At 45.5% G+C, this 27,631-nt stretch overlaps 1 protein-coding gene across 1 annotated transcript in view; it reads right to left on the bottom strand.

Moving 5' to 3' along the window:
* LOC147736926 (uncharacterized) overlaps positions 1-26,947 on the bottom strand; it is a 251,816-nt gene extending 224,869 nt beyond the window's left edge. The window contains exons 1-2 of the mRNA XM_086966781.1: positions 25,898-26,947; positions 10,805-10,870 (exon numbers count right to left, since the gene is read on the bottom strand). Of these exons, the coding sequence (XP_086822907.1) occupies positions 10,805-10,870; positions 25,898-26,947 (1,116 nt within the window). The remainder of the gene's footprint in view (positions 1-10,804; positions 10,871-25,897) is intronic.
* Between the last annotated feature and the right edge of the window lie 684 nt (positions 26,948-27,631).

Genomic DNA, 27,631 nt, shown 5'->3' on the forward strand with positions numbered 1-27,631 from the left:
GATCTCGCGAAGCTAGAAAACAATTTCTAGCAGGTCTACCACTGTTGCAGGGATTCTGCTTCTACACAGAACTGTGCACAGAGACTTAGGACCTCAGGGCCCGATTCACAAAATGAACTTAAGACTCAATCCTAAACTTACTACTATTTTGGCATTCACAGAATGCACTTACTACTTTTGGTATTCACAGACGTTAGGATTTTATCTTAAGTTTGTCTTAAGTCTGTCTTAAGACAAACTTAAGACAAAATCCTAACTTCTGTGAATACCAAAAGTAGGAAGTTCATTCTGTCAATACCAAAATAGTAGTAAGTTTAGGATTGAGTCTTAAATTCATTCTGTGAATCAGGCCCTCAGTGAATTAGGGTGTACCAAAACTCACCTTAGTACCCAAACCCCCTACCAGACTAGCATCAGTGACTCATTGCTTCCCCGTCCTGGAGCAAAAACACCAATGATTAGTCAACCCAGAACATGCGACTTAGGTAAGGTGGAAAACAGGAACACTCTTTCGTTTCACTCTCGTACCTGTCCAAAGCATGGAGTAAATAGAGACACGAGCAAGTTGGAAATATTTATTTCTAACGCCATGATCTCATCTTAGATAATACAAGCAAACATATTATCAGAAACAAGGTTGTCAGCATAGTTACTATTCTATAAAATACAAAGGGAGAAAGCATGTTATAATGCTAAATTGAAACAGGTTTTAAAAATACCTATATTTAAACCTCCCTTGCTAGTAGGTTAGTTTATAACTACAGAAGGTCTCATAGGATTACATAGGCGGCCCCATACCTCTGGTATGAGCAGAAGTGGATTACATCGAGTTCTGCACAAGCTCTCAGCATACAAATGTTTCTCCAAGAGTGTCTGATCATGCCTGCACAGTGTATTATTAAACGCGCCAGTATCAGAGGTGGCCACAGCTGCATATGTGTTATGGCTCGAACGTGCGATGATCATTCCGAATAACAGACACAGTGTCCAAGATAACCTTGACGGCCCAGGCTCTCACTGTACAGACTAAACTAACGAAGCAGTTTAGAAATGTAGCATAACAAGTTATTCTCATGTGAAGCAAAATACTCAGACTTCTCTAAACAATAGCGCATGTGCATGTCATGTGCAAAGAAGAGTAGGAAAGTAAAAATGGCGTTTAAACTTCTAATAAAGCCATGATAACTTAACACTGTGTGAATGTAAGGCTCAGCCCACGACACCAAGCAGCACTCCTTTAGTTACCCTCCGCATGGACTGGGGTATGAGGCCAATCGACCAGGAGATTGCCCTCAGGCCCTTGACATTTTGGCGGAGGTTATGGACAACCCCCAAGCTAAACCCGTACAAGGAGGAGCTGAAGGAGCTCCTCCCTAGACTTAATCCCAGCAGAATACCATGGCTGGCCCATATCAGGAGTCTTCTGAACAGGCTTAGGAAGTTGGATCTATGGTTGTCTCCCGAGTCATCCTGCCCCATGATATCTAGGGCGGATCTCGTAGACCATTTCAGGTAATTCAATCTGCCATCTCTACAGGAGAGCGCTAAAGAGGGCAGGCTGACAATGGAGTGCTTACAAGTGAAAGAGGTGTACATGAAGGAACCCTCTTTAGATGCAATCCAGCAACCTATGGCTAGGACATTTTACATGCAATTCAGATTGGGGAACTTACCTTTGGCTGCGTACAGCAGTTCATGGGCTCCCGAGAACTCAAGTATGTGCCCCAGTTGTAAAATAACGCCTGAAACTGATCTGCATGTATTGTTTTTTGCCCGGCTTGTGCGTCATCCCGTAAACGTTGAATAATCCAAATATGTAAAAATCTAGGGTTTACAGGTTGTACAGAGGCTTTTAGACTTTTAAAATATAATACTGACCCTCCAATTGTATTTGCAGTATCTCGGTTTTAAATGCCATGTGGCACACTAGGAGAGGTCTTTTAAAGCAACATTAGGGGAGGAATTACTTGATGAAACCCCATGTCCATTTTAGTGTGGAATGCGTTGATTTTGTCGCTCCTTTTAAAAAAAATGAATTTGTGTATTTGTATTTATAAAGACTGTATATGGTATGGAAGTGTAAATACTTGTAAATCCTATGTAAAATTGTGGGTATTCTCCTCTATGCACTTTTATGGCCTGAATGGCAGAAATAAAGTTTTTACAAGAACAAGAATAACAGCATCCCACATGCACTACATAGCGTCCTTTTGCACAATACCTGTTACCAGTACATGACCACAGTTGGCTCCCAAATATCAGCCTTGTCATGTTACATCTGTTTGTTTATTCCACATGCAGTAGCACAGACACACTTTACTTACATCACGAGGCAGCCCCCGGAACATCAAAATGCCTTATTCATCTATATCTATGCAGAATAAGGACCAATATCTAACCCAACAAGATAGAACCACATAGGGTAGTAGTAAATTTGACCCAATATGAAACCAAACCAACTGCGTTATATCTCTTCACTGAACCTAATGATATTCAAACCAATGTGGAAAGGATGCGTACAAAAAGGCACCATAGGGGAGGATACTGTTTGGACCCAAGACATTCCAGAGAAGAAATTCTTGGAAGTATCAAAACCCCAAACTCTTTGCACTAACATGTCCATTCCTGCATCCATCAGTACGTATCTGGGGCAGTCTTCTTTAGCAGCAAGTGGTTCCTGTATACGGCCAACCAGCTCGAGGATAAAAAGGAGAATGAGTCACATGGGGAGGGTTGAATGAGAGCATGACCAACCCATGTCAGGAAATCTGGAACACAGAAGTGGGTGGCTACACTTGGCCAGATGGGACGGCCCAACCCCCAATGGTCAGATGTAACAGAACACTTTCATTCGGGATGAATGATAATTGAGAAGCAATTATTCACGTTCTGCATATGCAGTTGGGCACCTACATGCTGATGGATTACTACTGGCACTGCAAAGAATTTGCCTATACTCAGCCTGTTCCCGAATGGTGCAGACTCTGTTCCCTGGTAACCGTACATACCCAGACCTTGGTCATTCCCAGAGAGGAACTACTGGACTTGTACCAGCATCTGGTAATGAAGAAGACAACTTTGCTGCACTAAGCTTGTGAGAAAAGAACCACAGGCTATTTTAACTGGGCTCAGTTCAAAGCCATTCTGGAAGAGTTCATACTGTTCACGGATGCACAAGTATTAGTGGGAGTGTCTATACCCTTCTTTACCCTGAAGACAAAAGCTAATGCTTGCTGGTTTCAAATCACCAGGTAGGAGATTCTTAAAATGATGAACATCACTTAGTTTGGCCTCAATTAGATCAAGGAAGAACTGCGAGCAATCCACCTCATGGTGATGCAGCATAGATATGTATTGGACTGAATGACTGCAATAGAGGGAGAGGTGTGTGCCAAGATTGGGGCAGGCTGCTGTAAATTCACCCCAGGAAATTATATAGACAATGGAACATTGACACTTGCCAGCCAAGCATTGCACCATTTACAAAGAGGCATGTGTGAGGATGGAGGTGCCTCTATGCAGGAGAGATTTTTGAATTGGTTCTCATGGCTCCCCAGCGTATCTCCAGTCATTTCCCATCACTGTAACCAGTTTTCATTGTGTTCCTGAATGTGGGTCTGTACAATTGGGGATCACCTCCTTTAAAAACTCAGTCCACAAACTGGGAAATATGCAAGTAACTAGGAAAGTAGTGGCTGCCAAAAGCGAGCATAATAAAACACAAGCTCCAATAAAATAACTGTCAAAAGGTATGAGTTAGAAAATGTAGTTGAAAAACCAACTGGAGGGAGGAATGCTTATTTTAAAAAAAAGTTGATGCTAATATAGAAAACGATACATTTATTAATGGGAATGAAAGTGCATCTTGGTTAAACAAATGGCTTGTTGTGAACTGAATATCAACCCTGACTCGCAAATACATAGTCAGGCAAGCACTGAGACCTAGGCCCGGAGTGTCTGATTAATAGGTCACAAGTGGGATGGCACGTAGCCTGCAGACAAAAGCCCATACAGGAAACCTTAGATCAATCCCACATGTAGGCACAGCAACAGACCCTGTCCCTGTAACTGTTCTCTTGGTCGCTATGTTTAATTAAACAAACTATTCCTATTTTGCCAAACGCCTCTTGTTTTTTCAAGGTATTTCATGTTTAAGCAACCCTGAAAATACTACTCATGGCCTACCTGTAAGATACAAGCCTCATGTTGGGCGTCAAATGCTGAGTAATCTACAACTCTTGCATAGCTCTACAAGATTCGCCACCCCACCCACATTTGACATGTATGACCTAGGTTCAATGCACCAGCGCTAAATGTGAAACATAGGTCTTTGTAGCCCTGCAGAAATCCACCCAAGACATTGCTGAAATGGAATCATTGGTTTTGTTGGACCAAGGTGAGGGGGGCTGTGACATAAACACTGGTAGTTGTTTCTTAGCCCTGCACTTCATTTCACTGAGCTTTCCCTTGAAAAGGTGCTGTGGGGGCAACTTAACGGATCTGCCACTGACAGTTTTGCTGCCTGAACCTTCAGACGATGGAAGTTCCACTGGCAGTCTGGGGGGCTTGCCTTGGTGGTAGTGAACTGGGGGGGGAGAAAAACTAGATGGATTGACTATTGGTGTGTTCTTCGGTGGCCCTTGAGTTTGTGGAGCTTGCCTGTATGGTGATGGACAGGAGTAGGAGGCTTTGTGCATCCTTCAATGGTGGTTTAGAGGCTGGGAATTTCATTCTGAGGAGCTTGCCCTGGCACTGGTAGTTTGGGATGGGGAAGCTTAGCAGATCTGCTGTTGGCGGTTACATCACCGGGCCTGTCAGCCTATGGAGCTTGCCCTGGCATGAGTGGGCTGGGGTAAGTGGGAGCTTGGTGAAGTGGTCAGTGGCGGTTTCAGTGAATACCCTTCAGTCAACAGAATTTACCATTGCATTGATTTACAAGTGTATGGAGGAGATTGAATGATCCACGAGTGGCAGTTGCTCAGGTATTGATTTGCCGGGCTGGGAGTGGTTTGGTAAATTTGCCTGAGGTATTTTCTCAGTTTACCCATTCAGTCCATGATGCTTGATCTAAGGGTTGTGGAGCAATGGGGGTTTGGCAGATTCTCCAATAGTGGTTTAGCTGACAGACCCTTCAGTCAGTGGAGCTTGTCCCGGCTTTGGAGGAATGGGGTGTGAGAAGCTTCGTGCATTAGCCTGTGTTGGTTTTGTGACAGGGCTCAACAAGATATGGAGCCAGTTTTGAAAATTTGCAAAGGTTTTAACAACTATATAATTACCCTTGACATTATACTTTAGTGATTAGGACTTTGTTATCACATGTAGACTTGGCAAATATAAAGCTAAAGCAGATGCCTTCTCTTGGATATATAACAGTGAAGGACACCTCTTCCCACTGAACACATTCCCACTGCTTCAACTCACCATTTCCAGGGTTTACTGGGCTCAAAAGAAGTTCATATAACTCGTTCAAATAGCTTTATTCGAGAAAAACTCATAAAAGCATAGCAAAACATTCATACTAGGAACAAAGGTCCAAAATTACACAATACTAAGTTAAGAGACAACATAATCAGCATAATTTGATTCCAGCATACATAATTCATGGAAGAGTTTAACATTTCATTAGAGTTAAAAACATGTAGGCAAAGGATACAATTATTAAAATCATTCACAAATCAATTGATATGGGGCCATGATTTAACAATAGACTAATCGTGTGCAAAGTAAGCAATCAACTATTCCCTTTGTGAGTTCTGCCTTAGGGCCCACACCCATTCTAGGTATTTAGCTACCGCTATTGAGATAACTGGCAAAGTGCTAGTGCATATCAGCCTACCAGCTTCGGAGCTTCTATTGGTACCCAATAGTTTACACATTGGGGTAAGCCAAACACGCCTCGGCGTTGCATATTCAGGACAAGCAAAAAGAAGGAAGGTGAGCAATCGTTTCCTTTTGTCTGCCACAGGCCGGGCAAAGATTAAGACTCTCAGCAGACCACCTAGAGGTCAGTGACTTCAGGGGCAGTGAAACCACTCTAAATTGGAAATATAGCTTCCTGTCCCCAGGCTTGGTGATAGTATCCCAGTAGGGTTCGAGCCTTGGCGTAAGTTTTGCCCCTAAAAAGACCCCCGCAATAGATGATGAATCAGTGGCACTCCCATCATGATATGCAACCTGTACCCAGTAGTTCTCCTTTCTAAGATTCTTAGATGGAAATGTGGCTTCGTCTGGGCTTTCCCACAATGTTTGCATGTCCAGAGCAGCCAGGCTATTCTTAAGATGTCTTAGCCACCCGATCTTGTGGTAGGAATCAGATCTTATGACATCTAAAAACCCAGCAGCATAAACAGAAAGCTCAGGTGTCGTCCATAACCTACGCCAATACAGAATAGGGTGCAGCTTGGCGATGTCTGCAATAGCCTTCCTGCCCAGGTCGTATCTCAGGGGAAGCAAGAGTGTGCTCTGGAAAAGACTAGTGATGCTACGAAATAATTATTTTCAGAGAGTGTCAAAGGAGCCATTTTCTCAAACCTCCATAATTCTGCTCCGTATAGCGTGGAGCTAACAGCTTTACATTCATAAACTTGGAGAACAGGCTTTATTGGTTTAGTTAATGAATTTTTGTGCTCCAAGCTTAATGTTCCTGCAATCTGGCGATGCTTTAGGACGGCTAAATCTATATGGTGATCCCATTTGAGATCCTTACCTAAATGGACACCCAAATAAGTAAAATCATTGACCATTTCAAGAGGTTTCCCATTCATATAAAATTTCCCCTCAAAACTAGGATGCGGATTGAAAGTCATCAATTTAGTCTTGGTCACGTTAACTTCAAGGCCTCGCGCAGTGCAAAACTCTTCAAAAATAACTAAGGCGCATCGAAGGCCACTTGGGGTTTTAGAGACAATTAACGTGTCGTCCGCAAACATTAAAATTGGAATTTTGACACCGGCTAAGGTAGGGGTGTCTGTGTTAACTGGTATCAAGTAATCGACAATACCATTGATGTATAAGGAAAATAATGTTGGGGCCATGGCACAGCCCTGGCGCACCCCACGTTCTACCGGGAATTGGGCGGTGACCCTGCCCTGGCCCCCCAATTGGATTTTGGCATAATTTGCCTCATGTAGCCTCATAACCATAGTCAAAATAGCTTCAGAGAGACCCAGTTTCTTAAGTGTGGCCCATAACTGTACACAGGGGACAAGATCAAAGGCTGCACGTAGGTCGACAAAGGCAGCATAAAGGCTGCCCTTGCCTAAGTACACAGTCTTCCAATAAATAGGGATAAACTGGAAGACTTGATCAATTGTGCTAATGTACTCACGGAAGCCTGCTTGAAATGGGTACAACATCCTATTCTCCTTAGCCCAATCCAAGATTTTATTCAGGTTCATCCTCCCAATTACTTTTTGAATAGTGTCAATTAGGCTAATAGACCTATAATTTCCCGGTTGAGTTCTGTCGCCCTTCTTGTACACAGGAATGATTACCGCCCCTTTCCAAGAAGCCGGGACCGGGGCTCCTTTTGCTATTGCATTCGCCACCTACTGAATATATCTGCCCCATCGTGGCTTATCGTAAAGTAAAACATCAGCAGGGACGCCATCCGGGCCCGGAGCTCACCCTCCTGCCACTGCTTTAAGAGCAGTTAATACATCAGCATTACTAAAAGCATCATCTATAAAATAGATAAATCTAGGTACTTCCATTTGACTTTTTACAGGGTTACGGGCGTACTGTGGTTTAAAGTAATTCACCCACCCTTCCAGAGAAGCAACATTTTCAGGCTGATCAGAGTGGCCCCCTCTACCCCACTTAATAATGTTCCAGAATAATCAGGAATTCTTGTTACCACTAGCTTCTTTTAGCTCCTGCCAATGGAGCTCGTCCCATAAGTTCTTAGCCTTGAAGATAGCTTTTTTATACGCCTGTCTTCCATGTCGGACAGCTGCTAAATGTCCATCCCTAATAGTCTCACTCAAAAAAATTCTAGCTCTCCTACAATCCTCATTATACCACCGTAGCGGTTTGGGAGTCGCATTATTCTTGGTTTTGGCGGGGGCCAGAAAATGGGCACTAATACATTCAAACAAAGTGTCATGGATTGGGGTTACACTATTCCAATCAGTACCTGAGACATTAACTTGCTCTAGCGTCTCCAAAACACTGCAAACCTCCTTAGTTATTTGATTCAATACCTCCTCCTTAAGTGCTATACGTGCCCAGTTAAGTCGCCTCATATCATTAGAAGAAACAATATTTGGGGGGCACAATTCATAGCAGGGAGCATCTTCCTTCCACCACTTATGGGTAACACACAAAGGGTTATGATCGCTTTCCATATGAGCGACAACATTCATGTCTACTATCGTGTGCCAGAGCTTCAGGCCACAAAGAACATAGTCTATTTGACTTTGACTACGCCCGTTGCTAAATGTTACAGTCCCAGCCCTGTCCTTCGGAGTCCTGCCATTGAGTGCCCTAAGTCCCCTCTCGTAGCAGACAGAGTTGATCTGAACGATAACCTCTGTCCACTTCTTAACGGGTTTTAGTTCTAACATTGGCACTCCCCACTGGCTATCCTCATCCTCATCCATAAGATTCCATTCGGGAACACTTTATAAACAACGGGGTTGACCCTGTGTCCCTCAGAACCTGGGTAATATGTAATTTAAAAAAATAACGGTTCTGTCGGGTTCAAACAACAAGTTATTTATCCAAACAGTTTTTTACACTGCTCCTAATAGAACCAACATAACCCCTCCAAAGTACTGTAACAAACCCTTATAGTAAATAAAGAAGGAACACCTAAGTGTTACTCTATGTTTTTTCTGAATCAAAAAATCATTTCTATACATTATATACAAATAACTGTCATCATATCAAATATAGTGCAAAACCAAGTGACATTAGTGAATAGTGTACTTGTGATAAACAAAATATATCCAAAATTCATGTAGAAAAACTGTACATGTATATACAAAATATCATTTCATAAGACCATCAACTGATGCAATCTGGGAACCCTATAGTTTCTTTCAAGTTTGTTGGGGGCTCCGAGATTATGTGGCCTGTGAATAGATGTCGACGTTTCGACCCTGAAAGCGCCAATGTTTTCAGTTGCTGCGGGTCTTTATCAAGACAATAATATATGCAGCACGACAGTCCTCTCAACCAGGTGCATTAGTCACATGGAAAGAAAGATTTCTTTTAATCAGCAAATGTTCACGGCGGAAGAATTAAATAATCTGCTTCTTTTAATCTCAAACCGGCTGCTGGAAGTCAACTTCACTGCGACTGAAAATATTGGCGCTTTCAGGGTCGAAACGTCGACATCTATTGACATCTATATCTTAGGGCCCAAACCTGCTATGTTCCATGAAATTAATGTACCACTCCTATAGGGATACTCACAAGGGGATGGAGTACAGTTCCTAGAATTTGTCTCAAGCCGCATAATTGGCTCGAGGCTAGTAGGGGGATTTGCCAGCCTTAAACCAAAAAAAGACCCCAGAGGAGAAAGGGTAAGTGGACTTGTGTTATCAGGGTACATTTGGCCCTCCTTGGAGTTTAAACAATCAATAGATGGACTAAGTGGCCCTTTGCCAAATGGCACTCCCATTGGATGGCCAACCTCCTCAACACTAAGAAACAGATCTTCAACACTAAGGCTATCAAGGGTATGAGTTTCAATATGCAGACTTTTCCTAGTAAAGTTCTCAATACTATGAATGCACAAAGCCAGGGTGACACACGTAAAAGTCAATCATTATTTTCCAGCCCAGAACACCCAGTAATGCCCCCTAACCTCTGACCACAGGACAAGTGATTCTGGGATAATGGGGAAAACTTCCTAAGCTGTATGCTGGAGTGCACTGGTGGGCTGGATCTAAACTCCAAAGCAAATAGGTTCTCAGCCAACAATTCTGTCTTCAGGGTCAATTCAATACAGGCATATTGCTCAGCTACAGAGGTAAGCTTAATTGCCTTGGTGATGTCATCCCTAATTATAGATCGGCACCCTCTTACATGACAAAGCCAATGAATGGCTTTATTAGTCAATGAGTTTGCACTCTCAAAGTTTCTCCCTGTTGGTAACTAAGGGACATTTGTCATAAAAATGTATTAGTACTGGATGTCCTTCTGAGTTCCATGCCCTCACTTCTGCTAGAGATTATACCTCTGTCATGTGTCCTAGTAGTGGCCCCGACCTAAAGTTAGGTATCAAATGCTCCTTCCCTGGCCTGGTCATCCGATGAGTCAACCTGTTTTCAGGGGTTATCAGGGATTCATTTTGGTGATTCCTGGCCGGTAACGATCTACTTGCCCTAATCTTTCCACTTTACGGAAGTTTAGTTTTGCTTGCGTCCCCGAATAACCTGCCCTCGCTCAATGGATTCGGCATACCACCGGTAATCTTCAAGGGGAAAACTTTAGCATTTATGGTGCTAGTATTTGATATGGTGCTTAACCCCTTACTTAGTTGAGGCCCTACCCCAGTGGGTACATTTAGTATCAGAGTTTTCATGGATGCAATCTCGTCCCTCAAAAGAAATAATAAATTTGCCAGCTCATAAACATTGTTTGGAAGGTTGGTACCCATAGTATGAAATTCCGTTGAGGATACTGGCACATGATTCAGGAAAGGGCTGTAGGTAAAAAAAATAGGGTCTGATCCAGTATCAACTAATTGCGGTGTCGCAACTCTTGCAGCTCTATTGGGCAGGGTAAAGTATTTAGGTTGAGTAAATCTGTGAAGCCATCCTATTCCTAGAGAGTTATCAAGTAAAAAGCATCTTACTTGGCCAATGTTATTGTGAGTCGCTGGCTTGACTGTACATTTTTCTCCAGAATTGTAGAAGGTCATCTGCGGGAAGAACAGACAAACCAGAGGTTAAGGACAACATACATTGCAATCTAGAGTGGCATGTTAGTGAGGAATATATCTAGAAATGTGTGAAACAATATGATTTTATCAATAAAGAAGACTAAAAAGGCATTCTTTAGAGTGATAGTCAGCATTTGTCATCAGCAACAGTTTCTTGGAAGAAGATAAATCCTGACACGTTGCATGTAAGACAATTGAAGGTATTCATGAAAAGTAAAACATTTGATTTGCCAGATGTTTCATTTTGCAATCCAACCCAGTAGATACCAGTCAGCAGAGAAGAAAAAGCCAATCCCTTCAGGAGGTGCTGCTGAAGAACATAGTCTGACTGACTGAGAAGCTATGCCAAAGACACAAGACATTGGACAAATATATAATAAAATCAGGCCCGGACAGGGAACAGCACTCAGCCCTGGCAGATTACAAGAAGCACCACTCTAGAACTTTATTACAGCGGGCTAATATTGCAGCATTACCGCTAAACCTGCTCTCAGTGACAAAACCAGACCCAGTGGGCGCTAAACTTGTCCCCAACCCTCCGGCCCACCAGGGAAATGCCTGGTGCATGCTACAGCCAGTCCAGCCCTGAATAAAATGTTTAGAATGTTTGTCTAATATGATGTTGCTTTCTTGTTTGTTTAGTTACTAAGGCGCCCATGGAACAAATGCTGTGAGAAGCCTCCCAATCCACAACATGATACCAAAAAACTAATAGAACTTTCTACTTTCTGAGTCAGACAGAAAGAGAGAGGGGAGTGAAAGAGATAGTGGTAGAGAAAGGGGAAAAGGGAGAGGAAGAGAGAGAAAGAGCAGTAGAGAGCGACAGAAAAAGACAAAGAAAGCGATTATGAGAGAGAGAACGCGATAGGGAGAGAGATGTAGAGAGGTAATGCGGGACTATTTCTAGAGGCGATAACTTTAGGAAGTGAGTCAGTTATCTCACACTAGGAGCAGAGAAACTCAACTTGACCTCTTCTGTGTTCTTATTTGAAGGGTGTTCTCAGTCAGCTCCAACAGCAAAACCACAAACTTCACTTATTTTTTCCCCTTTCCAAGATATCACATCAACATTTCCTGCTGTGTACATTCAGTGAGTAAAAATATCTCATAGAGATTGACTGAGGATGTATGTCACTTCTGTGTTCATGTGAGTCTAGCAAGAACTAGACTCAAAAGGCCTCATTTATGAAAAGTGCTTCATCGCTACGTGAAAAAAGGCGTGCAACACTTTTCAAAGTGCCCTCCTTGCAACACCATGGATGCGCCATACTTACTGTTTGGCGTTCCATGTCACAAGGTTTTACAGATATGTTTGTATTCCCGAAGTATCTGTACGCGCAAAAGTGTTGCATTGCTGAGGTGTGTATAAAAACAGACGCAACTCCAGCAATGTGTCCTTGCACGTGGGGTAAACCCCATTTAAAAGGTCCTGCATCAGTCCTTACCGCTGCTGTGAGGCAGGCGTAGGGATTTAAAGCAGTGTTGTCTTCAAAGTGTCACACTTCTAGGAGCCTTTTCTATGCTGGAACACCTACCTTGAAATAAATGAAAATAAATGTTATAAAGCGCTTAAATGCCAGAGGGTGACTTGGCGCTGGTAGCCCAGCAAAAGGATAGTTATGGCAACTAAAGCAGAGACTATATGGAGGGGTAGGGCATTCCAACATTTGGTTGTGGCATAAACAAAGCTTCGACCGCCTACCACATTCTTCCATACTTGGGCACTGTAAGGTTGGCAGTTCGGGATTATCAAAGTGTCATAGCTGTAGTATATCTAGTCACTTTATTTTTTAAATAGTCAGGGCCTTCTCCATGTAGGGATGGATAGGTGAAAGAATGAATGAAATGACTTTTATATAGCGCATGGCTACCCAGGAGCATCCCAGCGCTTCGACCGTGGCTAAAGTGGACAGACCTGCTAGGGGAAGAGCCAGGTTTTAGCTGATTTCTTAAGGTAGAATGGTAGAGTATTCCAGAGTATGGTGGCAGTGTATGAAAAAATCTGTCCGCCACTTCTGGCCTTCTTAATCCTAGGGACCTCTGCTAAGTGAAGTTCCTCTGAGCGGAGTTTTCTGTTCGGTCTATAGTGGCGAATCATGGTTTTATTGATAGGAGGTCCGCTCTCTTCCAGAGCTTTATGGACAACGCAGAGGGCTTTAAAGTTGATTCTCTCCTGCACCGGGAGCCAGTGAAGGGAGCACAGCACGGGTCTTTCTGAGCAGCTATTGGGGGGCCCTGTGAGCAGTCTTGCAGCACAATTTTGCATGATCTGCAGTTTCGTGACTACTGAGTTCGGGGCACCAAAATAAAGGGCATTTCCGTAATCTATCCTTGAGAGGATTAGTGCCTTGATCAGCAGTTTCTTCGCCTGAAAGGGTAGAAGGGGGAGTGTAATGAAGTTACCAGTCTAGTAGTTGGGGGGGCGGAGCGAGTTGGGTTGAGGGGAAGAGGAGGGGTCATGACAGGATGAGGGTCAGTTAGAGTAGGGACAGGGTGAATGCTGGACGTAGAGAATAAAGCTCCAGTGAAACCATAACCAGTGTCTGTGGTTATTTGTAGCGCAATGCTACAACTGGCGACGAGGGTGGGATCGGCATGACTGCAGCCCACAGAACCTCATGAAAGTGCCCTGTCCCCTGCAGCGTCGGAAAAAGGAATCCGCTGCTGTGTGGTGCTGCTGCCTGAGGAAAAGAGGTCAGCAGCAGGTGACCCTGCCCCTCCAGCGACTGTGGGGAGCCTAGAGGGAGCCACTGCAACGAGCGCTGAAACGCTCGAGAGAGGAAGCTGTTCGCGCTGAAAGCGCGAGTCCCGCCGGATGCGTGCAACTTGGCATCCTTGAAAGAACAGGAGTCGGGAGCCCACTCCGACCCTGTCTAGCACCCCAGAGCAAGAAAAAGGTACCTCAGCGTGGAGGACGCCGCACCCGAGAGTCTGCTGACAAGCGCCGCCGAGCGCGCTGGAATTGGAGCCTGTGTGCCGTCGGAGGTCGGAAAACCTCACGCCCGATGCGTGAGTTTCAGCACGCTGTCGCCGAAGAAGAGCGGGAACTTGGAAAGTAAGGCGGGAGCCCACCCCAACCTCACCTGGTAGTAGCAGTGGCCGAAGAGAAGTAAATTCTGATGTGTGCTGCCCCCTGAAGTCGCCTGCTGGTGAGTCCAGAGTGAACTGGAATCGAATGAACCATGAGAGAAAGCCTTGTGTGCATGTAGTGACGGTGGCCATCTTGGAGTCAGGCAATTTTCAAGAGAGACCCCTTGGTCATTGTAGAGCGGCCATTTTGAAGTCAGGCATACAGCAACAGAAACATGCACTGACTAGAGCAAATAAACAAGCATTGGCAAGAAGAAACAAACAAGCATTGGTAAGAAGAAATAAACAAGCATTGACAAGAGCAAACAAACAAGAAGTGGCGAGTAGAAATAAACAAGCATTGTCAAGAGTAAATAAACAAGCATTGGTGAGAATAAATAAAGAAACAGGCACAAACAATAGGGTGAAAAGGAAACAGCGACACAATGGTGACCCCCGAAAACTCACCACAGCGGAAGCCCCTTGTCGCGGGAGGATCACACCTGCGTGCTCCGGAACCTCTGACCGTGACCACGGGAGGGAGCATGGGCCCCAAGTGGCAAGAATGGCTAGAAGACTTCGAAGACTATATCGAGGGATCCAAAGTGACGGTAGACAAAGAAAAGTTATTTGCCCTCCGCAACCTAGCAGGCTGGGAAGTAAGAAAAATTATCAAGGACCTTTCGCCTGCAGATACTGGAACCTATTACAAAGTGCGTGAGGCACTGAACAAGAAGTTCCTCCATAAAAGAAACGTGGACTATGAGCGCCATGCATTCCATCAAGCGCGTCAGGGAAAAGAAGAAGCAATGAGTGCATTCATCACCCGGTTACGACGGCTGTCGAGACATTGTGAGTTTGAAACCTTCTCGCCTGACGCTGCCATCAAATCGCAAATCATAGCCGGCTGTCATTCAGAAACACTCAGGAGGCGATTACTGAGGAAACCCCACGAATTGGAGGAGATTGAAGAAATTACTCGTATATACGACCAAGCGGAGGAACACGCCGCCACCATTGAAACAGGACACAGCATCAGTCACGAGCAAGCACACCGCGTTCAAGAACAACCTCGTAGCAGAAGGAAGTATTGCAGAGGAATCAATGGAGACCTAGACCGTCATCCTGCCAACGACGCCCGGAGTACAGGAGAAGAGAACCGGGGCGAAGGGACCAAAAGCCAGAAAGGACTAAACGATGCTATCGGTGTGGATATGACTATCCACACATAGACCAGCCATGGGTCAGCGTTGCAGGAAATGTGGGCGATCCAACCACTTCGAAGCAATGTGCGGGGACTACCACAAGGAAAGGCGGAGTGAAACAACGAGATCGTCCAGCTCAGACACAAGAAAACATCACATACGAGCTGTTCAAGGAGAATCCATGCGGTCCCCAGGCTCATCACATTCCAGCCGAGAATCACGCAGGTCACGATGGGAACGCAGATTCCCGTCTCGGGACTCGAGATCGTCGTCCTCCAAAGACTCGACTTACACCGTGGAATACTTGAACATGATTACGGATCCTGATCAACTGAAAAAGTATCCACGCCTAGACATTAGAGTGGGGAATCACGACACCAAATTTGTAATGGACAGCGGAGCCTCGCTGAACTATATTCCAGTTACAGAACATGAGAAAATGATCTCGAAACCCCCACTGACTTTTGCTCCAGTCCGCGTCTTCACGTGGATGTCCAAAAAACCACTCCCCTGTTTGGGTAAATTCCACACAACGCTTACCCATGACGACATCACCATACAGGCGGTCATACATGTTATCAAAGGGCCTGAAGCCGACTGCCTACTCAGCCTCCCCACCGCAGAGCGTCTTCGGCTGGTGGAAATTCTATTCAAAGTCAACGACAATCAGAACTATGTCAGCAAGTTTCCCAAAATATTTCAAGGGTTAGGCAAACTAAAAGGGTGTCAAATTCGGCTGCACATTAACAAACAGATCAAACCTGTTGCGCAGCACCCACGACGTGTTCCATTTCATCTGCAAAGTGCAGTCAAGGACGAACTTCAGGAACTCCTATCTGCAGACATCATTGAGAGCACAGATGGCCCGACCCCTTGGTTATCGCCGGTGGTCATCGTACCTAAAAAAGGGACTCCCAACAAGGTGAGACTGTGCGTTGACATGCGCCTACCCAACACCGCAATTGAAAGGGAGCGACACCCTGGACCGCATCTGAGCGATATGATCGCTGCACTGAATGGCGTAAGGGGCTTCTCGAAGCTAGACCTGAACAAAGGCTATCACCAGCTAGAATTAGACACCAAATCTCGCTATATCAGCACGTTTGCAACTCACCTAGGACTTTTTAGGTACAAACGGCTGAGTTTTGGTGTCTCGTCTGCCGCAGAAATCTTTCAGGAGGCAATCCGTCAAATCATTCAGCACATCCCCAACACCTTAAACTGCAGCAACGGCATCTTGGTCTATGGGTCTGATGTTCGTGAGCACGACATCGCTCTTGGTCGCGTTTGCCATGCCCTGTTGGATGCGATTTTGACGCTGAACAAGGAGAAATGTGAGTTTCACCAGGCCACTTTGAAGTTCTTTGGCCAACAATTTCTCAGATGAGGGCATGAAGCCTGACCCGGACAAGATCGCGACCTTGAATAACACCAAGAGCCCGCAGGATGTAAATGATTTGAGGTCTTTCCTGGGGATGGCCATCTACTGTGCCCGCTACATCCGTGACTATGCGACCATCAGTCACCCCCTTCGGATTCTTACCAAGCTTGGTCAACCGTTTGACTGGACCCCTGAGTGTGAGCGGGCGTTCAAGGACATCAAGCGCGCTGTAGAGTTGGCCAACAGCCTCTCATACTTCAACCCTCAACGGAAGACTGAGATCACCGTCGACGCTAGCCCCGTTGGAATGGGGGCCATCTTGGCTCAATATGATAATGACTCTGACCAGAGATGGATTGTTGCCTATGCCAGCCGCAGCCTGTCTGATCCTGAGAAGAAGTACTCGCAGCCAGAGAAGGAAAGTCTTGCTGTGGTCTGGGCATGCGAACACTTTCATGTTTTCATATATGGCAAGCACTTTACATTGATCATGGATCTACAGGCGTTGGTCACCATTTACGGCAACCCGAAATCCAAGATGCCTCCGAGAATTGAGAGATGGGGTCTCAGACTTCAGGAGTACACTTTCACTATTGTTCATAAACCGGGGAAGGCGGAAAACCCGGCTGACTACATGTCCCGCCACCCTCAGCCATCTTCAGAATCCAAACCATTGATTGCTGAGGAGTATATCCACTTCGTGGCTGACCAGGCATTCCCACCTGCCATTCCCATGGATGTCATTCGGGAGGTCACCGCCCAAGACACCATCCTGCAAATGGTACTCCACCGGATCCAAACTAATAGATGGAGATATAACCCGCAAGAAGAAGACACAGACTCTACAATCAGGAAAGAGATACAAGCATTCCGGCACGTCTGCGATGAACTGTCGGTCACCACCGATGGCGTCATCCTGAGAGGTCAACTACTTGTCATTCCCAGCCAATTACGGCAGGGAGTCATCAATTTAGCCCATGAAGGCCACAGAGGAGTAGTATCCACGAAGCGAGCTCTACAGGAACGCGTCTGGTTCCCCTTTCTGGACCAAATGGTAGAGTCTACACTGAAGGATTGCCACCTCTGCCAGTTGACCAGCAAAAGTAATCCACCGGCACCACTACAAATGACCACCCTACCCAGTGGAGTGTGGCAAGAAATTGCCGTGGACTTTTATGGACCGCTGCAGTCTGGAAAATATGTGGTTGCAATAATCGACGAATATTCACGATTTCCCATCGCACAAATAATATCGTCCACAAGCGCCTCCTGCACTCTCAAGGTGCTAGATGAGGTATTTGCAACATGGGGTGTCCCCAAAGAGGTCAAGACGGACAATGGGCCCCCATTCAATGGACACGAATTCAGTGCCTTTGCAAAACACATGGACTTCAAGCACAGAAAAGTTACACCACTCTGGCCACAAGCAAATGGCACTATTGAAAGATTTATGGCTACGATCAAAAAGACATTTCAGCAAGCCACTGCTGAGAAGAGAGAGCTGCAGGCCGCTCTGAATGAAGTTCTCAGAGCTTACAGGACAACTCCTCACTCCACCACCGGACAATGCCCTGCAACCCTCATGTTAGGGCGGCCAATGAGAAATCCCGACATTGGAAGGTGCCTTGCAAGCGGTATCGCCAAGTCATATTCACCAGGAAATGGCTGTGACTGACAAGCATAACAAGGACAGAATGAAGTCATATGCCGATGCCAAAAGGAGAGCGAGGTCTCCCTCCTTGCATGAAGGGGATCATGTCTTCGTCAAACAGGAGCAGCAGAAAAAGACGGACTCCCGATTCAGTGACGAGCCACTGCTAGTTACCCAACAGAAAGGCACAATGTTGACGGCGGAATCTGAACAACGCCGAATCACCAGGAACATCTCCCACTTCAAGAGGTGTCGACGAGACACAAAAGGACCAGGGATGAGCCCGACTGGCACTCCTGCACTTGAAGAACCTGACCTTGGTGATACAGAAGGCATAGGTCAGCAGAATGAGCCCATGCCGAGTATATCCACTGGGACCATGGCGTTGCGGCCACGTCGTGATATCCAGCCACCAAAGAGACTCATTGTAGAGATGGACTGAAGCACTGTTTGTTTGTTTTATTAAGAAAAGGGGAGATGTAATGAAGTTACCAGTCTAGTAGTTGGGGGGGCGGAGCGAGTTGGGTTGAGGGGAAGAGGAGGGGTCATGACAGTATGAGGGTCAGTTAGAGTAGGGACAGGGTGAATGCTGGACGTAGAGAATAAAGCTCCAGTGAAACCATAACCAGTGTCTGTGGTTATTTGTAGCGCGATGCTACAGGGAGGACTTTGCGTGTCATTATAATCAAGCCATAACAGGCGTAAGTCTTCCTTGCCTGTGATTTAAAAGTAAGATTCTGGTCCCTGCAGGACTCCACACTGTAAGGGGATGGGGTTTGGGATATTGTTGTCTTTGAAAACCTGGAAGAATCTTTCTTCTAGGAATGATTAGAGCCATAACTGTGCAGTGCCTGTCACTCCTGCGCTCATAAGGCGGTGGACCAAGATTTGGTGGTTCACTGTGTGAAAGACCGCGCTGAAGTCGAGGAGGATTATGGCTGTAGATCCTCCTGAATCCAGAATCTTTCTTGATTCTTCTTCCACCACTGCTAATAAGGCGGTTTCAGTTCAATGGTGAGGGCGAAAGCCCGTTTGGGAGGGGTAGAGCAAATTGTTGGACTTCAGAAACGTGGAGAGCACATTGTTCACATGTTTTTCAGCAATCTTGCTGATTCCAGGGAGCAGTGAAATGGGGCGAAAGTTGCCCAGGGAGGCAAGGTCCTGTTTGGGTTTTATCAATAGCGCCTTTACCCTTGCCCTTCTCCACTCATGAAGGACCATACCTGTAGATAGTGAGGCATTGATCAAGCTGGTGGTAACGGGGGCAGTTACAGGTACAACCTGTTTCAGGATGTTGAGGGGAGCAGGATCGAAAGGCTATGCACTTTGTACTGATGACGAAGGACTGAAAATGCGTCCTCAGTCAACGGGTTGGAGGTCTCCAGTTGATGTTCAATGTTTTTATGCCCATCCAAATTCGTATGCTCGACTGGAATCTCGCTGTCTTTTTGGGGGAAGATGCTTAAGAATGTTTTGTACTTTGGCAGCGAAGTATTCTGCATGTTCTTTGCAGCGGAGACCTGAGGTGTCCGGTCTAGGCAGTGGGGCGGGGGTTTTAAGAAGCGTTTTAGCAATGAGAAAGGATTCTTTGGGGGACCTAGCGGCTAAAACAATCTTTCCCTCGTAATAGGCAGCTTGGGATTTTATTATTTTTGCCATGTAAATTCCGATGGCCTCCCTATATTATGATTTTTTTATTTGGCGTGAAATCTCTGCTTCAGACTCTTTCCAATTTTTTACGATGTTGTTTTAGGATGCGTAATTTAGGGGAGAATCAGGTGGACTTGTTAGGTTGAACTTTTTTCTGGATTGAAATCTTTGGAGGGCACTAGATTGAATGATCCCTTGATCCAGTTGCAAAAACGTTCGTTAGCTGCCACTGGATTAGGTTGTAGGTTTGGTTTGGTCTTTTTAAGGTGATGCATAGCGCCTTAACTTCTATCCTCTTATCAACTGGCAGCCAGTGAAGCTCCACTAGAGCCTTGGCCCTGAGCTTTAGCTAGGGATCCCTAGCAATAAAAGCGCTGCTGAGTTCTTCAAAATTTGTAGTTTGCTAATGAAATGTTTCTGTATATTGATATATAGACCATTACAATAATCTATTTTAGATAGAGTGATGGCAGTTACCGCAAGTTTATTCAGAACCAAAGGAATAAAATGTCAAACACTTCTTTAAAAAAATTATGTAAAAAAAGGCGCTAGAAGTAATGGCATTTACCTGTTTGTCAAACAACAGATTATTTTCAAAAATCACCCCCAGATTTTTTGCCTTTGTCACCTCAGTTTTATCAGAATTCAACTTCAAACAGTTGCATGTTATCCTGTTGTTAACGTGTTGCATGCAATGTCCGAAGGTGGTTTCTGACTCTTTGTGGTTGCCAGCAAGTGAGACAATAATGTGTCATCAGCATAGCAAACAACTGAAAAACTCACATTTCTAATCAACGTGGCTAACGGAGCAACATGATTGGGCTCAGCGGTGATCCCTGAGGAACCCCGCACAGGAGACAAAAAGAATCTGAACAATAGCCATCCAGTTCCTTACTGTGTTGGTGATGAAACCCGAACAGGTATTGAGAATTATTTCATACACGTGTTACTTCGATAGCAACTGAAAACCTGTTGAAGATGGACGATTAAGCTGGACCTATGCGGGTGTGCCGCCCCAGTTCGCCTCATGTGATTATTTGTGCGGATGTTTAAACTTAAGCTAGCGCAATCTGATCAAAGAGCAACTGGCTGCTTTCCACTATCTTTTGATCACAATAATGAGACAGTTTTTCAATTGTAGAGTACTGTTCTTTTTTAAAACAGATTTTGTTGGGGTTTTATTGAGCATAGTACAGTTACTTGCTTTCAAGACTTGTTGTGTACATTCTGTCTTGCATTTTCATCAACGCCATTCCGTTACAATTTTGGCTCAACCCCCACCCCCTCCCACCTCCAATAGAGTCGTTTCATTGTAGCCTGTTAGGTCTAGGGGTGTGTGGTTATGCATTCAGGTGCACCTGCTGGTCCTGGAGAGATCTAGATGTAGCTGAATGGGTCAATTGTTGTCTGTCTTTTCTTATTCTTCCTGACCCATTCCATCCCATCCCATCCCATCCCATCCCATTCCATTCTCTTTCAGGGATGAAGAGTACAATAGATTTGCTGTTGCTTCTTCTGAGTCCAGTGCCCCTATATCATCTACTAACATCCCCCAGGCCCTTGCTGTTTCCAGTGTTCCTATAACACGCCCACTTCTCTCAGCAAGATTCTGCCTTTGGCACCTGCCCACTTTTCGTCTTCTTTTTTCCAAGCCTCTACTCTCGGTCACCATGCCGACTTCCAGTATGTAGTAACCTGTATTACATGTATCTTGTTATTGTCTCCCTAGACGCTCAGCCAGTGTGAATGTGATGCATGGAATGTTGGTATGATTGATATGAATGGAATGTTTGGGTGCCCGGATGCTTGATTGTAGACTATGGGCTGAGCAGCAGGCAGACTTGTCCTGGTGGGGCTGCATCTCAAGAAATCCTCCTGGCTGCTCAGCCCATCTTCAACTGTCAACACACACATCAGGCGCCCACGCATTCCATTACAACACATACCATTACAATGCATAATATTTTAGGGCAACAGTAGGGTAAGTGTTGGATAGTGTTGGGGTAAAAATTACTATTTCCATTACTTACCTTATAATGCGCTGTAATGGCATGCATTGTAGTGGCATGCGTTGTAGTGACATGCGTTGTAATAGTTGCATTGTAAAGGCATGCGATGCAAAGGATGTTGCGTTGTAATTACTGCATTGTAAAGGTAGTGCGTTGTAATAACTGTGGTGTAATGGTTGTTCCCAGTGGGAACCAGCTTAATAAACAATGGTCTGGTGTGTGTGGTATCTCTTTGTCTATGATAGTTTCTTCCATGCTTAGTACTTCTTTGCAGAATGCGCATAGACTGGAACAGTCCCAAAACATGTGCAGGACGTGTGCCTCTCTTTCCCCACATCTGGGGCAAGCCACCTCATCAGCTTGGAAGTATCCTCTGATTCCCGCAGGCGTGAGATATGCTCTGTGTAAGACATAATAGTTTATCAGCTTGAACAGCGCATTTCTTGATATCTTGTGGGTCCTCTCCACAATGGTCCCCAAAACTCTCCTTTGGAATTGCCACTCCCAGGTCCTCCACCCACACACATCCATCACTCTCTACTACCTCCAAGAACGCGTGAGCTGCAGACCGTTTTAATGGGCCCCTCAACATTTCCAGAAAAAAAATTCTAAGTGCTCCAAAAAATTACATAAGTGTCTACATGAGAAAAAAATATGCACAATATCCTTATCCTCAGTTCCACAGTGAAAACACTTGCCGTCATTTACTCCACCCCATTTTAACAACCTGGCTGAGGTATAATAGAGGATAAACACGGTCTTATAGTGTTGTGCACGGAGATTACGTTAGTTCAATAGAATATTCCACCCTATTACTTTGACACTCAAGCCTGTAGTCCCACTTAGTGTTGTGTCTGTCTAAATCCCCACCCGTAGTATCTAATAGAAAATTATATAAAGAGCCAATGCGTGCATTTTTCCCTACAGCTTCAACTATAGGATTTAGATCAACTTTCCATTGGCTTTTGCATAGATAATCTCGAATTTGTAAATATTTAAAAAATTCAGATCTGTGAAGGTGATATTTCTTGGCTAGCATCTCAAAGGACATCAAACCTCCGTTGACATAAAAGTCACCAATACGTTGAATGTCTCTGATCCGCTATCTGTCAATGGTCCTATCCCAAAATATAGGGGGCAAAGAGTGTTGTAGCTGTGAACGGGGTATATTGTGAAACTCTCTCGAATCTATAACATTTTTGCACAGCTTTCCACACCTTATAGGCGGCATTTAAAACCTTAAACCTGTTTTGTTTATAATAACTTGGCTCCAGACTAACAAATAGCCGTTTTTTTGCATCGATACCCAACAGCATTTGATATATGGAGGAATCCTCAGCAATGCTAAACGGTTCGACCCCTGTTAGTAAAATATTCCTATGTTGCAGCATACATACAAGGTAATATAGAGTAAAAACGGGCACTGCTCACCCGCCTTTCTCATGAGGTAGAATCATGTAGCGCATAGCTCTTCAAGGTTTCCCTTGCACCCATAAAAACCTAGTGCATATTGACAGCAAAGCTGTCAGTTGGACCCAAGGGATTTCTAGCTGAACAGATCTAAAATAATATAAAACTTTGGGTAAAATTAACATTTTAAGAATGTTGCATAGTCCAACGAGCGAGAGGTGTAGACATTCACACTGGTCTAATTGCTTCCGTACCGAAATTAGAATATTGCCCCAGTTGACCTCCACCAGTGACGTTAAACATGTCCTTATTATAACCCTTAAGTATGATACCTCACTCAGGATACGTTTATCATTATAGCCTGCTTGATTTAAGCAAAAGATTTGTGTCTATGACCCATTAAGCTTGAATCCTGAAGTGGATCCAAAGTCCAGCGCCAGCTGCTCTCACTTAGGCATGGCCACCGTAGGTTTTGGAGTGAGCACTGCCACATCGTCTGCATATGGGAACACTCGATAGTGCTCTTGTTTCCAGATTACCGGCTCTAACCCGGTAAACAGCGTTTACACCGATTCTTTTTCTCTGCGGGGAATCACAACGCGGTCGTTATCACGACCGCGATTTTTCTGCATACCATTAGTGGAGAAGTGTGGCTCAATGGTTAGAGCGGCAGACCTTGATGCAGAGTGCTGGCCAGGGACCAGGGTTCGATTCCCGCCTCGGCGGGATCGGGCTTAAATTCCTCTGACTGGATATTCTCGCCTCAGTGCTGAATCTAAGCATGGGCCCCACGCTGCAACTCTGGGCAATAGCTTGCTTAGTCTCCACAACGGCCCCCGATACACAAGGGATGCCTGGTTTCACCATGGGATGCCCAGGAGTGGACACCTCACAAGGAAAAGCCAGGAGGGGTTCCCTTGTGGTAGGAGTACAAGCGCCGGGATACTTACGGGTGACTGTTCGCGCTATACAAATACAACACATTTACATTTACATTTACTTCTCAAGTCGGAACAACGACTTGCGGAGGGGGGAGGTGTTGGATTTAAAATCCCACACCTTCCCTAGTGTCCGCACAGACTGGGGTTGGAAAAGTAAATGATACTATTCGAACTTCCAGCACCCCCTCCCCAAGTCGTTGTTCCAACTTGCGGAGTAAGGGTTTGCGGAATCACAACACGGTCGTGATAATGACCGCGTTGTGATTCCCCGTGGAGAAAAATAATGCAGGATTTCAACATATATTCCTCTATCCCTGCAGTTTGTTTCAACATCATTAAAAAGTGGTTAATATATAATGAAAACAACAAGGGGGAGCAGGGACAACGTTGCCTTGTACCCCGAGTTATATACACCGAGTCTGATTCAAGACCCTTTATGCAGATCTTAGCTGTCGGAGGTCTGTGTAAAACTTGGATGGCTGAGATGAAGTTTTCCTTAAAGCCAGCTTGTCGTAGTACTGCCCATAAAAGCTCCCACGTGACCCAGTTGAACGCTTTTTCTGCGTCTAAAAAAAAATCTAACTGAATTTGCTCCCCATGGTTTTAGCTATATCCAGCATGGTTCCCACCCTATTGGTATGGTTGGTTGTACACCTGTTCAGTATAAACCCGTGTTGTCGAGTTGATACCAACAGGACTAACACATCAGTCAACCGGGTCGCGAGGATTTTGGCATAAATTTTGCCATCTGAATTTAATGTTATAGGTTGATACGAGCCCGGATATTCGGCCGGCTTATATTTCTTTTTAAATACAATTATGCTGGCCTCGTCCCAGGTCAAAGGCGCAGCCCCTGCTTGCGCCTGCTGACAAATGGTGAGCCTATCAACCTTTAGCTCTCCGAAAAACGTTGTATAGATTTCCGGCGGGAACTACTCGGGCCCTGGTGCTTTGCAAGAGGCTTGACTATTCATTGCTCCTTCCATTACTCTTCCATAGTACTTGGTGCCTCTAGCATTTCTGCATCTAGCGGATCCACTTTTTTACAGTTAAGACTCTGCAGCAGCGTTTCCCCGACCTGTGCATCAGAACACTCCCCAGAATTAGGGGCCTCATAATAATCATGGAACACCTGTAAAATCCCTACGTCAGTATCTATCATATTGCCCCTAAAGTCTGCCACTGATCTAATTCTTTGGGCCGCCTCCCTTGATCGCAGCCTTTGCACCAAACACCGCCCAGTTGCCTCCCCGTATTCATAACTGTGGTTCCTGTTAAAGGAGTACTTTCCGGCTATTTCTTTACTCCAGTGTGAATTTATTTTGGCCTTACGTCAAGCTACGTCTGCAAATCGGAAATCTCCTGTCCAGCTTGAATCCCTTGCATACGTTTTTCTTCCGCTATTATAAGGCTGCCACATAATTCCTGTGGAGCTACTTGTATCTGTTTTTGCTTATGCAGCCCAAAGCTAAAAGTCTCTCCCCCTAAAACTTTCTTTAAAAGCATCTCACATCGAGCCAATCCTTGCGGTGTTGCAATTTATGGCCAAAAATTGCTTAATACACACATTCATACGTGCCAAATATTCGCTATCAAGAAGCATCTTCATATCAAAAGAAAATGTGCACGGCCTAATTCCAGTGTTAAGCATACCAAGATTCAATACTAGGGATGCAGTCTCTGCATTTACCTCTGCTTGTGGCTGAAGGGCAGTACTTTCCCTGTGACTGCCAGATTGGTCCTCAGGTGCCTTTTTATCCTCTTGACTCAGATCTGAAGCAGTGATAGTGTCTTTGGTGCTAGTCGAGGAGGTCATCTCCGCATCTACCTCTGCCTGAAGGGCAGTGCTTTCCCTGTGACTGCCAGATTGGTCCTCAGGTGCCTTTTTATCCTCTTGAATCAGCTCTGAAGCAGTGATGGTGTCTTTGGTGCTAGTCGAGGAGGTCATCTCCGCATCTACCTCTGCCTGAAGGGCAGTGCTTTCCCTGTGACTGCCAGATTGGTCCTCAGGTGCCTTTTTATCCTCTTGAATCAGCTCTGAAGCAGTGATGGTGTCTTTGGTGCTAGTCGAGGAGGTCATCTCCGCATCTACCTCTGCCTGAAGGGCAGTGCTTTCCCTGTGACTGCCAGATTGGTCCTCAGGTGCCTTTTTATCCTCTTGCCTCAGCTCTGAAGCAGTGATGCTGTCTTTGGTGCTAGTCGAGGAGGTCATCTCCGCATCTACCTCTGCCTGAAGGGCAGTGCTTTCCCTGTGACTGCCAGATTGGTCCTCAGGTGCCTTTTTATCCTCTTGAATCAGCTCTGAAGCGGTGATGCTGTCTTTGGTGCTAGTCGAGGAGGTCATCTCCGCATCTACCTCTGCCTGAAGGGCAGTGCTTTCCCTGTGACTGCCAGATTGGTCCTCAGGTGCCTTTTTATCCTCTTGAATCAGCTCTGAAGCAGTGATGGTGTCTTTGGTGCTAGTCGAGGAGGTCATCTCCGCATCTACCTCTGCCTGAAGGGCAGTGCTTTCCCTGTGACTGCCAGATTGGTCCTCAGGTGCCTTTTTATCCTCTTGAATCAGCTCTGAAGCAGTGATGGTGTCTTTGGTGCTAGTCGAGGAGGTCATCTCCGCATCTACCTCTGCCTGAAGGGCAGTGCTTTCCCTGTGACTGCCAGATTGGTCCTCAGGTGCCTTTTTATCCTCTTGAATCAGCTCTGAAGCAGTGATGGTGTCTTTGGTGCTAGTCGAGGAGGTCATCTCCGCATCTACCTCTGCCTGAAGGGCAGTGCTTTCCCTGTGACTGCCAGATTGGTCCTCAGGTGCCTTTTTATCCTCTTGAATCAGCTCTGAAGCAGTGATGGTGTCTTTGGTGCTAGTCGAGGAGGTCATCTCCGCATCTACCTCTGCCTGAAGGGCAGTGCTTTCCCTGTGACTGCCAGATTGGTCCTCAGGTGCCTTTTTATCCTCTTGAATCAGCTCTGAAGCAGTGATGGTGTCTTTGGTGCTAGTCGAGGAGGTCATCTCCGCATCTACCTCTGCCTGAAGGGCAGTGCTTTCCCTGTGACTGCCAGATTGGTCCTCAGGTGCCTTTTTATCCTCTTGAATCAGCTCTGAAGCAGTGATGGTGTCTTTGGTGCTAGTCGAGGAGGTCATCTCCGCATCTACCTCTGCCTGAAGGGCAGTGCTTTCCCTGTGACTGCCAGATTGGTCCTCAGGTGCCTTTTTATCCTCTTGAATCAGCTCTGAAGCAGTGATGGTGTCTTTGGTGCTAGTCGAGGAGATCATCTCCGCATCTACCTCTGCCTGAAGGGCAGTGCTTTCCCTGTGACTGCCAGATTGGTCCTCAGGTGCCTTTTTATCCTCTTGCCTCAGCTCTAAAACAGTGATGCTGTCTTTGGTGCTAGTCGAGGAGGTCATCTCCGCATCTACCTCTGCCTGAAG

Source organism: Lissotriton vulgaris, chromosome 1_1 (genome assembly GCF_964263255.1).
Source record: "Lissotriton vulgaris chromosome 1_1, aLisVul1.2, whole genome shotgun sequence".
Lineage (NCBI taxonomy): Eukaryota > Metazoa > Chordata > Amphibia > Caudata > Salamandridae > Lissotriton > Lissotriton vulgaris.